General features: G+C 46.8%; 2 protein-coding genes across 2 annotated transcripts; both read right to left on the bottom strand.

Annotated features, from left to right (window-relative positions):
- Window positions 1–1,689: 1,689 nt before the first annotated feature.
- LOC123065179 (probable protein phosphatase 2C 8) lies at window positions 1,690–2,076 on the bottom strand. Its single transcript, XM_044488532.1, has one exon. The coding sequence runs from the start codon at window positions 2,074–2,076 to the stop codon at window positions 1,690–1,692; it is 387 nt and encodes a 128-aa protein (XP_044344467.1).
- Window positions 2,077–2,113: 37 nt separating this feature from the next.
- Window positions 2,114–5,005, bottom strand: LOC123065178 (protein phosphatase 2C 77-like). The gene is made up of 2 exons (XM_044488531.1): window positions 4,383–5,005; window positions 2,114–2,286 (listed from the first exon to the last, which is right to left on the bottom strand). Exons 1-2 carry the CDS (start codon window positions 4,938–4,940, stop codon window positions 2,137–2,139), a joined length of 708 nt encoding a protein of 235 aa, XP_044344466.1. The 5' UTR covers window positions 4,941–5,005; the 3' UTR covers window positions 2,114–2,136.
- Window positions 5,006–13,750: the final 8,745 nt, after the last annotated feature.

Here is a 13,750-nt window from a genome sequence, read left to right on the forward strand (position 1 = left end):
TTCTTTCACTTCTCACTTTCAGGCTCCTTCCAACGATGATGCAAGGTGAATGTTTTGCCTTGCTTCCCTTTTCTCCCTTTTCCTATTCCTTTTTCTTTTCCTTTTCACAAAGCTTGAACAACGTTGAGCTACATATCACAATTGACGAAACAAGTTAGACACCAACACATAAAGTGGTAAGAGACAAAGAAAAGAATGCATAAATTTGAGCAAACGAACAATTTTCTTCCATGCTAAACATAGCAACATGTGTTCATCTACTTGATAGTGTTTTTTTCTTTTCGATTGTGTTGAATAAAAAAACCTCCTCATCCATGTCAAAATTGCACATATCATATCGTGTCTCCTTTTTTTAGAACATAGACGTCAGAGACGTCCGGCTTTAAATTAATAAAGCCCTCAACATAGGCAGCGTGCACAACCAAACGACCAAACGAATACGAACAGAACTAGTCTTCCGGGGTCTTAGACAAACCACAAGTGAAACGACGAAGGGATAAAGTGCATTACATGGCATGTCCAGCCAACATAAGAGCACGCAGGCTCGGAGGAAACACTTCCAAAAGGGGCCACCCATCCCTATGAGGCAGCGGAAGGAGGCGACGGGGCTCGCGACGCGGGGTAGACAGAGCGAAGGCGTGCTAGAGCAAGAAGATGCAGATCAGAGTCCTATTGTCTTCCCAGCGGGGCCCATTGCTGCAAGAACAAGATGCATTTGTAGATTACGTCAGCAGAGTGAGAGGGGAACACATCCTCAATAGTAAACTTGTTACGAATATGCCACAGAGCCCACAACATGGCCGCCGCACTTGTCCACATAACACGACGCGAAGAACCCTGAACCAAGGACAAAGACGACACGAGCTCGGGGCGGGAGCGTGGATCCCAATCCACGTCCGCGGCCTCGCGGACCGCGCTCCAGGCAAAGCGCGCCAAAGAGCACCGGAAGAACACGTGGTCAGCGTCTTCCGGGACACCACACAACGTACAAGGCCCGGAGGCCGGGCCATTGCGTTTGGCTATATTGATGAAAGTAGGTAGGCGGTCTTGACAAAATTGCCAGAGAAAAACCTTGATCTTGAGAGGAATTCGAGCCTTCCAAAGCCCCGAGGCAGCCATAGAGACATGGCCTCGGGACATCTCTCTATATTATATCTCCTTGAGAGGGAGTTTCTTGAGACACAAAATCTGGCGACGCAACATTCGTGTAGTGCAAAAACGTTTCATCATCAAGACTACATACATAAAAATTAAATAACATACGGGCACATCACATCACAATTGCATTGAAAAGTTTGAATCACATCACTATTGCATTGATGTTTTATACCTTTGGGACATTTCGTCGACCATGTTGTGCACGCCGGTGGCTGTAGCCATGGGTGGCGCTTGTTCCTCCTCCACAGACGACGGCGGACAACAGCGCTCAGGAGTGACACGGGCTCCGCGAAGACATTGTCCACGGTGATGGTGGGGGACGAGGTACTCAGCATCAACATCTACAATGGCGGACGAGGACGGCGGCACGGACGAGCGATCCGGTTGTAGATGCTCTAAGTAAACATTGAAGCTCATGAAACATGCTAATTTCTTACTGAATCCAGTTCTGAGAAATTTTAAACGGAGAACTAAGGCAAATGTTCTTCGACGATGAGTAGTTTCTCCTGCTGCTTACAACTTGGACACTCATCACGGAGAGCCACACGAGCGACACCCACGCCGCGGGCGCTGGACGCGCCCGCTGGCCAACACCGGAGCAGGGGAGGCCGTGGCAGCGGGATCGTCCCTGAAGAGGACGACGATAACGCTGACGTTGCCCGTGCTGCCCGCGCGGACCGCGTGCTGGGCCAGCTCCTTGGCGAGCATGGTTGCCGAGACCCTGTTGTTGTCGGGCGCCGCCCCCCACGCTATGGCGCTCCGCGACCTGCTGCGCAGCTTCCGCTCCACCACGCGGCACGCCTCCACCGGCGAGACGCTGTCCCAGAGCCCGGCGGTGGCCAGGATCAGGAACTCGTCCCGCGGATCGCGACCCACCGCTGTCACCTCGGGTTCGACGATCACGTATTGCTTGTACATATAGCTCCCTGCAGGGCACAGTGTTATAGTAAGATCGTTAGTTAGCAGGGATCGCACAAATTAAGCCAGAAATGGTCGACCGATCCAGCCAATGAGTATGTACATGCCAAATGCGCGGGAGGTTGGCAGAAACTCGTCAACTGTGTTGGTGGATTCATCCACGCGTCCCCCGCCGTTTTCCACACGCTGCTTCTCATCAGGCCTGTTTGACTGTGACGCACACAGCATGTTCATACGTACTGTAAGCATTTTCTTGTCGATATAAAACAAGGTAATTACATTGTTTTCTCGACTCAATTGATGCAGAGGCCGGGGGTTATCCTCCTTTTCAAAAAAAGATTGTTTTCTGGACTATATAATTTTATATGCGAGAAGATAAATTGTGTACATGTACATGTCAATGAGGATTTTTGGGTCTCGGCTCGGCTGCCAATGCACACAAATTCAATTTAGAAATTGCAAAGAAGTCAAATAATCTTGAAACCTTTTGGAATCAAACATGGTCACATGTTACGCTCATGTGAAAAGTTTCGTGAATGAATGACTTCCATGGTATTCTAGGCAGAAAAAAAAAACAAAATCAACAATATATAAAAAATACTATTCACACTTTTTGTACTCATAGTTTTGTTTTCTTGCCCCTGGAGCTGGTCGAAGCTATTCCTTTACAACAACAAAAAAATCACACGAGTGTAACACCTGATAATGTTGTTTCCAAAAGGTTTCAGGAATTTTTACTCTATTTGCAATTTCTAAATTATTTTTTCCAATTGGGACCCGGGACCCACTGGGTATTTGGGCATGTACCTTCTACTACTCTCCAAGAGTTGGAGATGTTTCCTCTGTCTAGTTTAGAATATACCCAGTGAGTACATGTTTTGCAAATTACGAATACCGCAAAAACAAAAGTTCATTAGAACTTGTATGTTCGAATAGAGACTGAAAATTGAGAGATTTGTAAATCAGAAAATAAACATCCTTCCATGGTTTGGAAGAATTAATCTACATTGTAGGTCACTGAGAAATTGTAAACCCTATTAATTCGTATTAATGTTTGATTTCTATTAATGGAAATCAGGTGGTGGGTGGAGAGTATATACTAATGGTTCTGGCTTTCACCTCACATGTATAAAGCTACGAGCATAAATTGATGTCTGCAGTCTGTACTATGTCTCAAATGGTACATTTCTACAGGACCTGACAACACACCCCACCCCAGAGGAATGGGCAAACCTTACATACATGGATGTTTGATGGACTAGCTTGGACCGGCTGGTCCTCATTGTCTTTGTTGGGGTTCTGCACACACAGGAGCTGGTCATAAATAACTAGGCAAACCAAGAAAAGTTTTGAATGGGCAATGGCTTGGCTACAGTGACATTGCACGTGCCCTTCTGCCCTACAAAGTTCACATGCAAAGCAGTGAAGGCAACCTCAAACATCCATCATACTGTTTGGTGCCAGTGGAAAATATGCCGCATATTTTTTATCGCACCATATTTCCTGATCCTGTGCCACTCAAGCAAACCTAAGTCTTACTTACACTGTTGTTACTCCACAAGCAAACCTATGTACTTGCCAAATGTGCAAACAAGACCTCCCAAGTACCAAACCATTATTCTCATTTGTGACAAATTTCTTGTGTCCTAGTTGTGTGCCCCTTTGTGTTCTTTGTGATCCAAGCATTTGGGGGCATCTTCTGATAATTTCAGTTGCACAGGAAACAATATTCTTTTTAGGGGTTTGGACTTCCGATTAAAGGAATGCGTTGTGTGATGACCTCTAAAATTTCTTGGAAGAATCCGAATACAAGATCGCACCTAACTTAAGATTCTTCTTTTTTACTTCAAAAATAGCCTTAGAAATGGATGGCCTGTGAGTGTACTACAGAAGTACTCCCTCCGTTCAAAAAAATTTGTCATCAAAATGAATAAAAGGAGATGTATCTAGACATATTTTAGTTCTACATACATTTCTTTTTATCTATTTTGATGACAAGTATTTTCGGACAGAGGAAGTACAGATTAATTACTTGCCAGATTTCCAAGGTACAACTGACAAATCACATCTAGCTTGTGATACGCGACATACAGAGCTTTTGCATGATCTCCAAAAAGATACGAGACATAGAGCTTTTGCATGATCTCCAAAGAGATACTACGAGAGACAGAGCGCTTGCATGATCTCGAGAAAAAACCCTCGTAGCTTCGCCCTCTGTGCTCGATCGGAAATGAAGTACTACGAACTAGGCACAGCTATTGAAATTAAAGTATAATCATCGGAAAGATACTGGTGTAATTAATTACCCGGTGCTCGGAGGTGAGCTGCAAGATCTCGCCGCCGCGGGAGATGACGGCCCTGGAAACGCCGCAGTTGGCGAGCACCACGTACTCCTCCAGGACCAGCGCCACGAGGGCCGTCGCGCCGGCGACCGAAGCGTCCACACCGCCTGCTCCCTTCAGCAGCTCCGCGTCCACTGTCTGGAACGCGTCCGCCATGGCCGTCCTCCACCACCCCTCCACGTCTCCCTGCGGCCCGTGGAGGAACCGCGGGGCCTCGGCGACCAGCTCGCGCAAGATCTGGTCCGCGATGGCGCCGTGCAGCTGCTCCGTCAGGTAATTGGCGACGGCCGCGCCCGAATGGCCGTCGAAGACCCCGAAGTAGTCGAGCCCCATGGGCGGCGACAGCGCCGTGAACGACGGCACGGCAGCCAGGGCGCCCGTCAGCTCCGGTTGCCGGCCTTTCAGGGCGGACAAGCCGTAGGACACGTACAGCGCAGGACATGAACCCCATCCCCATCCAAGCGACGCCGGCCCCGCCGGTGCCGCCGTCTCCGCTGCTGGGGCCTCACCGTTGGTCGGCATCGCTATCTAAGTTTCTAACTCGTCTTTGCCGCGTTCCCGGAGAGACGAGGAGACCTCTGCAGCTTGGCTTTCGAATAGTGGTGACCGAGGCTGTCTTAAATCCTCCTTAGAGCATCTACAATCAGAGTTTTCAAATCCAGCCCTTACATGTTCGCGGATGCGTCGGGTCGTGTCCGCGGATAGTGACCATGCATGTATTAAAAATACGTCTACATCTTAAATTCATACTAGTCTCATGCAAAGTAAAATTACATACATCGTTAGACACATACCACCGGACTATCAAAAATTGACATGTTCTGCTACGAATGAAACGACAATGAAAAAGGTCGTCCTTGCCCTTGTTGTCTTCACTAGCGGTCGAAGACACAAAACAAATCGAGGTGGATCCAACCATGGCACGAACCGTCGTGCTTTGCTCTTTTGCCATGGCACGGACTGTCCTCCTTCGCTGCTTGTCGGTCCTCCTCCCGTGTCGGCGTGTGATTCCACCGGCTCCGCCTTAAGGGCTACCATGACATCCCGCGCCTGCAGCCTCGCGCAGCGGGCATGCCGTGCCTCTTGCTCGTTTTGGCTGCAAACCATGGAGGCGGATATGGCCTCCGTTTGGGCTCCTGGCGCCACAGGGACGAGGAGTCACCTAAGTGATTCCGTCGGCCAAGCTGGGTTGCACCGTCATGCGATGGTCGCCGTTTTCCGCGAGGCTGCGGTCATGCGCCTTCATCCACCGGCCTCGGCTGATTCTAGTGCCATTTGAGCTGAGGCAATGGATTCTCGTCGAATAAATTTCAACCGCGGGAGGTTGCACTCCTCCCGGGAGTGTCGAAGAGTAGCGCTGACAATCATCTCCTCATCGGGGCCACAAGGGATGAGGTCCCAGTCCTCAGATCTGGACCTCTCAAAGTCGAATCTAGTATCCACCATGGAGGTGTACGCCAGAGTTCGCCGAAGAGGAGCTTGGATACTGTGGGAGGGGAGTGAAGTGGACTAGAGTGAGACTAGAGTTTCGTCCGAACTGCGGATAGGGTTTAATATATGTGGGGTCGATGGGCCAATGTGGGACAAATCTGACGTGTGGGGCACCTCGGGATGTGTCCATATCTGCCCCACCTATGAGGTGAATATGGGGTTGCCGGTTAACCCAGGCGTTTGGGTTGCGTTTCAGGCGTCCGGTTGGGTAGCAATTTTGCGTTTTGACAGTCCATAGTACTCCTAAGGATCTACTTGTAGAAGTCCTTAGAGCAACTCCAATGCAGCGACCCATTTCGTCCGCGCGCGTCCATTTGGGTCGGCGCGGACAGAAAAGTCGGTCCAACGTGCCGACCTAAGCGGACAAACGTCCGCTTTTCGTCTGCCTGCCGACCTATTTTTGAGCCAGATTTACGTCGGTGCGGACACAAGATGAACGCGCGCGCGCCCGCCTACTCCTCCCCCCTGGCTTGCTGGTCGGTGGCACATTGGCCATCCTTTCCCATTCCAACAACAAACCCTCGTCCGCCTCCTTCGTCGCCAACACTGACGCCCATTTTTCTGGTGACTCTGCCAGCTGTCGGCGTTGCAACATCCCCTCTGCAACACTGCCACCTCCCACGTCGCCCGCCACTACCGTCTTGCCGCCGGGGAACCGAAAGCTGCCTACCCCCGCTCCCCCAACACAGCCGCGACCGCAACCAAGAAGCCGCCTTGCCGCCTCGTCCAGATCCTCACCGGAGCGCTCGTCGGACGTCGGCAGGCTCTTCGGACGCCGCCAGGGAAGCTAGCTGGTCCGAGGGCGGTGTGACTCCCTTCGCTGGCCGTCTCCTTCGTCGACGCCTGCAAGCTGTTCGACAGTTTGTCAAGGTACAAAATGGACTCCGACAACGAGTTCTTTTCTCATAATTTCCTTTGCGACTCCGACGATTCCTCGTCCGATGATGAGGAGAAGATCTTGGCTGCCGTGTTGGTCCATCACCACCTCAATAACCAGCGCCCGTTGTTCCGTGGCTCCATTTCGGGGCACCTTCTGGCGTTGAATCGCAACCAAGAGAGCGGACATTTCCTTCTTTGGAAGGACTACTTTGACACAACAAACCCGTTGTTCAAACATCAGAAATTACGCCGCCGTTTCATATGAGTAGGCATATTTTCAACCATATTAGAGAGGGGGTGATCGGCTATGATGACTATTTCAAGTGTAAAGAGAATGCCGTTGGAAAGATTAGTTTCTTCTCTTATCAAAAATGCACTGCCACCATCTGAATGCTTGCATACGGAGTGCCCGATGATCTCATTGACGAGTATGTCCGTATGAGCGAGTCTACATGCCTAGACTCCTTGTTTAAGTTCTGCAAGGCTGTTATTGCTGTGAGAGAGCCGAATCCTGAAGATACAGCCCGTTTGTTGGCTGTGAATGCCAACAGGGGCTTCCAAGGGATGCTTGACAACATAGACTGTATGCACTAGGAGTGGAAGAACTACTCTTCTGCTTGGCAAGGGCAATATAAGGTCCACTCTCAAGATCTCTGGATCTGGCACTCTTTCTTTGGCATGGCCGGATCACACAATGATATCAACGTGCTTCATCGTTCGCCGGTGTTTGCTAGGCTGGCCGAAGGCAATAGCCCACTGGTGAACTTTACTATCAACGGCCACAACTACGACAAAGGATACTACCTGGGTCACGGTATCTATCCTAAGTGGACCACTATTGTGAAGACAATCCCCAACCCTGTCGGAGAGAAGAGGAAAAAATTTGCCCAAGAGCAAGAGAGTGCTATGAAGGACGTCGAGCGTGCCTTTGATGTTTTGCAATCTTGATGGGGCATCGTTCGGTATCCTGCTAATACTTGGAGCACATAGAAATTACAGGAGGTGATGACTGTTTGTGTGATCATGCACAATAGATCGTAGAAGATGAGCATCCGAAACATTTTATTTGGCTTGCAAAACTGTGCAAGACATTTTTACTTTTATTCGGCTTGGGAAACTATGCTATTTATTTGGTTGAAAGTATGCTATTTATTTGGTTGTGGACTATATGTCTGCTTGTGAAATAATGCAAAACTCGTGTGTGAAATAATACAAAATTTGTGCTATTTGTTGAAAAAGGACGGCCAGCCGGCCACACCGGCACATATGGATCGGCGTGTTGGACGCGCTGCCGACCCAAATCTCAAACAATGCGGACGCCGGGCAGGCGGCCGACCCAAACAGATAAAAACGGACAAAAATGCCGTTCATTTGGATCGGCACGTTGGAGTTGCTCTTAGCGCTCCCAAGGATCGACCAAAACTCAGTTGTAAAGGGCCCTTGAGAAGTAACTAGCAGAGTGGCAAGATATAAAAAAAAACTAGTAGAGTGGCATGCATGATATGAGCCATGTGCACTAGATTTACTAGAGTATATTATATTTACAGTCTTAGGGCCTGTTTGGTTCCAATAAGTCACCTGACTTATAAGTCAGGTGACTTAAAACTAGTGACTTATAAGTCACGCCTGTTTGGTTGTCATCTGACTTATAAGTCACCTGACACACCTTCTCACATCAATCAACATCATGCGGGTGGTGGGACCCATGCAAAAAGGGGTGACTTATAAGTTTTAAGTTGGGGAGAGCAACTTATGACTTATAAGTTGGGGTGACTTATGAGTCGGGTCTGTTTGGCAAAATAAGTCATTTTTTTTTCACTTTTCGACTTATAAGTTGGTGACTTATTTAGAACCAAACAGGCCCTTAGATTTTGATATGGTGTCTAGTGCATAGTAACTTTGACTAGTATTTGCAAATGAGTATGCTTGTGGAAGTTATACTTTGATTGCACGCATTCTAGGGCAATATCATCTATTTTAGAAACGAAGGGAATTCCAGTTTTTCTTGAATTATTCATTGGTGCTGCCATTATTGGATTAACCACTATATTAGATTTGATATATTAATTAAATATTATAGCAATAGCAAAAAATCATGCTTGACAATGTACAAATTTGTTCTTGTTGTTTGTTGTACAATGTACAAATTTATGGCCAGCGTATCCACCTAGGAGGGCACATGAGTATGTATATATTAATTGAGGCAAATTGACAAGGATTACATCACTTAATAAAAATTTAATATTCAAGGCATATCCACGGTTAAACATAACCGATCCTTTATAGATTGAGTCGGGTACAATATCAAATCATATCTAACATCTCTCCCTCTCAACCTCATAAGATTTTGATTGCTCTGGAATTCTTCAAGGAGCTCAACCGAAGGTGCCTTCCTGAAGCTAGTGCACAATTGATCTACTGATAAAGGGACGATCAAATCTCAAGATGCTTTGTAACTCTTTTTCTGACTAGTAAATACGTACACGTACGTGCAATATACATTGATATTAGGAAGGATATTATTTTCATGCTAATTATGTGATTAGCACGGAAATAGATATTTGATATCATATAAACTGCACACCTAAACGTGTTGAGCGCTCACCATTGGAACAGTCTGAGTTGTTGGATTGATCTGTTTTGGTGGCCAAGATTTGTTTAAATCTTCGACTTTGAATCTTTTTATACTATATAGGATATAGATATAGATGAAATGCAAACCAATTTATATGTGTTTTTCCATTGCATGAAAGATATGATAAGATGAAAGTTATGTTGCTCCTGGACTATCACAACAAGATGATGACACTCTTTTCTAAGGGAAACCAAGTTGTTATGCAATGACTGAATCTAGATGGTTTCGGCAATGGCATTCGCCAATAATTGTATTCATCTTGAAGGCTCGATATTGACAATATGAATTATGTTCCTGTTGATATATTTTTGTAATGGATACAAAAAGTTATCCTCTATACCCAATCATCTCGGGAAGCCCTTCTTAGGAATTATAGGTGTTTGTAATAGAAATGGAAAAAAAAGAAAATCCTTTCTAGCTCAAGGTACGTGTTTTGGGGCACCGGCTCCCGCCGTGCACCCAATCTAGCCAGTGTATCGACCGCTTGATCAACATCGCGCTGGGCGTGGTGAAACTCTAAGCCATCAAGCCAAGCTGTTATCTGCATGACGGCGTGGTTGTATGCCAGTGGCGGAGCTAGACCAAATGTGCTGGTGGGGGCAAGAAGGAATATATGAGTGTTTGGGGGAGGGGGGGCAAAAGCTAAAAAATTCTCATCTAATCCCTTACAAAAAAGATTCTTCACAAGTTGCTTCAAAGCTGGGGGGGGGCACAGCCCCCAACAATACATATAGCTCCGCCATTGTTGTATGCCATCATCTTCAGGTCCTTGGCGTCGAACTCAGCACTGATCTAGGAAATAGCAAGGTTAGAGTCACCTCGGACTTCCAGACATTGGATCCCCATGGAGACGGCCATCCGAAGACCGTGTAGTAGTGCCTCGTACTCTGTGTGTTGTTCGAGTCCGTGTAGATGATTTGCAACATGTACTTTGTCACGTCACCGCTTGGTGAGATGAGGACAATTCCAGCCCCCAGGTCAGCCAACATCCTGGATCTGTTGAAATACATGACCCAATTTGTATAGGCAACATGCTCTTTAGGGACCTCGTTCTCCGTCTATTCAGCAATAAAATCTGCCAACACCTCAGACTTAACAACCTGATGTGGCTGATATTGGATCTCGTAATATAAGAGCTTGATGGTCAACTTCGTGATCCGACATGTGGAATAGTGGTTGTTCATGATGTTTGGTGGTGGATCTTTGTTCTAAACGTCCTTAATCAAGTGCGGGATGAGTTTCGTAGCTTGATTAAATCTACTATATTGGACTGGATTCCTCTGTTCGCCTCTAGATTGTTTGGTGGTCAAGAGAGGGGCCCCTCTTCCATTCTTTCCCTGCTCTGTTTTCTTACTGTTCCAACCAGTCGATCTCCATTTCGGAGCTTGCAACTGCTAGCTAGGGCCTTGGGCTACACGAGACTTAGTCCCCTGAACATTTAGCTAATTGGCAGGCCCTCACTACCCTTCTATAGTCACTCTGAGAGAACCCAAATCAGATCTCCTGTCACCACACCTCTAATAGCAAGTTTACTGTTAAAATCACTATACCTTAAGCTTTCTCAAGACAACCCCCCCCCCCCCCCCCCCCCCCCCCCCGCGTTTCAAGGGCCTGTCGAAAGCATGGATCCCGCTTAAGATCAATACCTTCCTTGGGCAAGCCATCAGGCGACGACGTCCGGCTAGTAATCAAATCCTTAAGCAGTATGCCCATGCTTCCACTGCTTACTCTCTTTGTGGGGAGAATGAAACCACCGAGCACATCCTACTTAACTGTGTTTTAGCTAACTTAGATGGAGCTGCGTTCAATCGTTCTTGAACTTCCTGGAACCCGACTAGCCTAGATAAACTACTTAACATCTTACGAAATTACTTGGGCCAGTTTGCTCCTATGTTCTGGATTGCATTTGCCACTTTCGGTTGGTCCTTATGGACCACCTGGAACAAATTTATGATTGAACACTTATTTCCTAACCGTCCTTCTAATTGTTTTCTCAAAATGTTTGTCATTGTCCAGCAGTGGAGCCCTCTCATTAAAGTTGTGGGTGTTGATGTTGTCATCTTGGTGGTCTCCAATATCCGTGCCTCCACTATCACCCAGAACCTCTGATGAGAATAGCCATAAAGATTTATCCTTCTGTGTTGCTTGGCTTGTGCGTCTTTGGCTTGATCCTGGAGATCTACACTTGGTTTTTATGTATTGCATTGTGAGTTATGGTGAATTCACTGTAATGGCTTCATTTATAAAGTTTGTTCCTGACTTTTCCCTAAAAAATCATGAATTTAAAAAGATTCATAAAATTTGAGAAAAAACACAAATTTTGAAACAGATTACAAATTCGATTTTTTTTTCAAATTTGAAAAACATGAGTTTGAAAAACAATCATAAAAGTTTTCATAAATTTGAGAAAAAAAATCAAAAGTTTAAAAATATTCATGCATTTAAAAAAATCAGGGAATTTGGAAACAAAGTGTGAATTCTAAAAAATCATGGATTTAAAAAATAAAATGTGGATTTTGAAAAATTTCATGGATTTGAAAAAAGGTTCATGAATTTGAATTTTTAAAGTTTAAAAATGCTAACGAAATAGAAAAATATTTGTAGATTTAAGAAAAGTTTGCGAGAACGAGCAACAAAAAAAGGAAAAGAAAAAAAATGTACCAAATTCGTCTTGGAATAAACTAGGAGAAAGCCTCTCTGAAAAAATTGATAGAAGTTTCTAGAAGATTTGTAAAACCTGTGAGGAAAAAATCTTTCATGGACCGTCCGAACTAGCGAACCTAGCGCGCCCGGCGTATGTTCTAAAAAAGGGAGTTAAATGGGCCAAGCCCAAGGTCAAACAGGGGTGTGCGGCATATTGAAGAACACTAGTATACAGTGCTTAAGGCGCTAAATAGGATTTGGGGCATGGACATCCTGCAGCCAGCTGTGCAGTGCTCCCAGGCAACAACTACATTATTACTCTCGTGATAAAAAAACTAGTCCCTCTATATCAAAATATAAGACTTTTTCTAGGCTTGTTTAGGCTAAGAAAAAAAAGTCTCATATCTTTCCCTAACACTATTAGGGAAAACCTTATACACAGAATGTTACCAGTAGCCCTTGTTAAAATGAGGCGCTACTGCTACTTAGCAGTAGCGCGTCTGGCAGAACCGCGCTACTGTTAGCCGCTTAGCAGTAGCGCGGCAGGAGCAGAAAGCGCTACTACTATAATTGCCACACCGTTCCCGACGTGCTAGGTATAGTAGTAGTGCCCTTCTACGAACAACGCTACTACTACGGATTTTAGCAGCAACGCGTTTTTCCTCCCAACGCTACAGTTAAAGCTATTTTCACCTAACCCCCCCCCCACGCGGCCTGATTCCCTCTCCTCTGCTTCCTCCCCCAATTCTCCTCTACTATTACTCGTCGCCTCCGCCTCGCCACCGTTTCCCCCGACCCCGCCTCGCCGTCGTCTCCCCCGACCCCGCCTCGCCGCCGTCTCCCCCGACCCCGCCTCGCCGCCGTCTCCCCCGACCCCGCCTCGCCGCGCCTCGGTGCCGCCGTCTCCCCCGACCCTATCTCTCTCCCCGCCCTCTGTAAGAACTCTCCCCTTCCGATCCCTCTTCTCTGCTTAGTATGAACCCTATCTATTTAGTGCTAGTTAGTATGAACCCTAGGCTATTTTTAGTGCTAGTTAGTTAATTACTTAGATGGTAATTAGGGCAGTAGTTCCTAGGTACTAATTAGTTAGTAAGAACTAGGTACTAATTAGGTACTAGAATATTTTTATTTATAGTAAATTTATTTTTAGTAAGAACTAGTTGAATTAATAGAACTAGTTAGTAAGAACTTGTTTCTATTTTTTAGTTAAAGAAATTTTTCCCGCCTCGACGTGGACGATGCCTATCCCGCATCCTCGTCGTCGAGTCGGCGGAGGGCGACACCTTCTTGACCAGATCGGCCATGTCCGGGACTGGGCTCCGCCGGGGTGGTACTGGGAGGCGCTACGTACCGGGGGGCGCAGGTTGGTGAGGAGCCAGCCTGTCGTTGACCCGAACCTTCTTTGGTGGCGGTCGCGTGGGCCAGTGACGATCCAAAGGCTCGAGGACTCCGCGGAGGTGGTGCGTCACCGTGGCAGTGAGGAGGACGCGCACGTCTGTCGCTACTTGTTTGCGTTGGAGCACAGGCCGTTCTTCAATACCTGGCAGGTTCTCCGGGGATCTCACTGGAGCTATGATCCCGTGATGGTTCCTTCTCTGTGGGTGTCCACCGCCCGCGCCGATACCCGTCGTGTGCTAGAGTTTTAGTTGTATTAGTGATGTTATATGTATGACACTATTCGTGA

The sequence above is a fragment of the Triticum aestivum genome, chromosome 3B, assembly GCF_018294505.1.
Source record: "Triticum aestivum cultivar Chinese Spring chromosome 3B, IWGSC CS RefSeq v2.1, whole genome shotgun sequence".
Taxonomy (NCBI): domain Eukaryota; kingdom Viridiplantae; phylum Streptophyta; class Magnoliopsida; order Poales; family Poaceae; genus Triticum; species Triticum aestivum.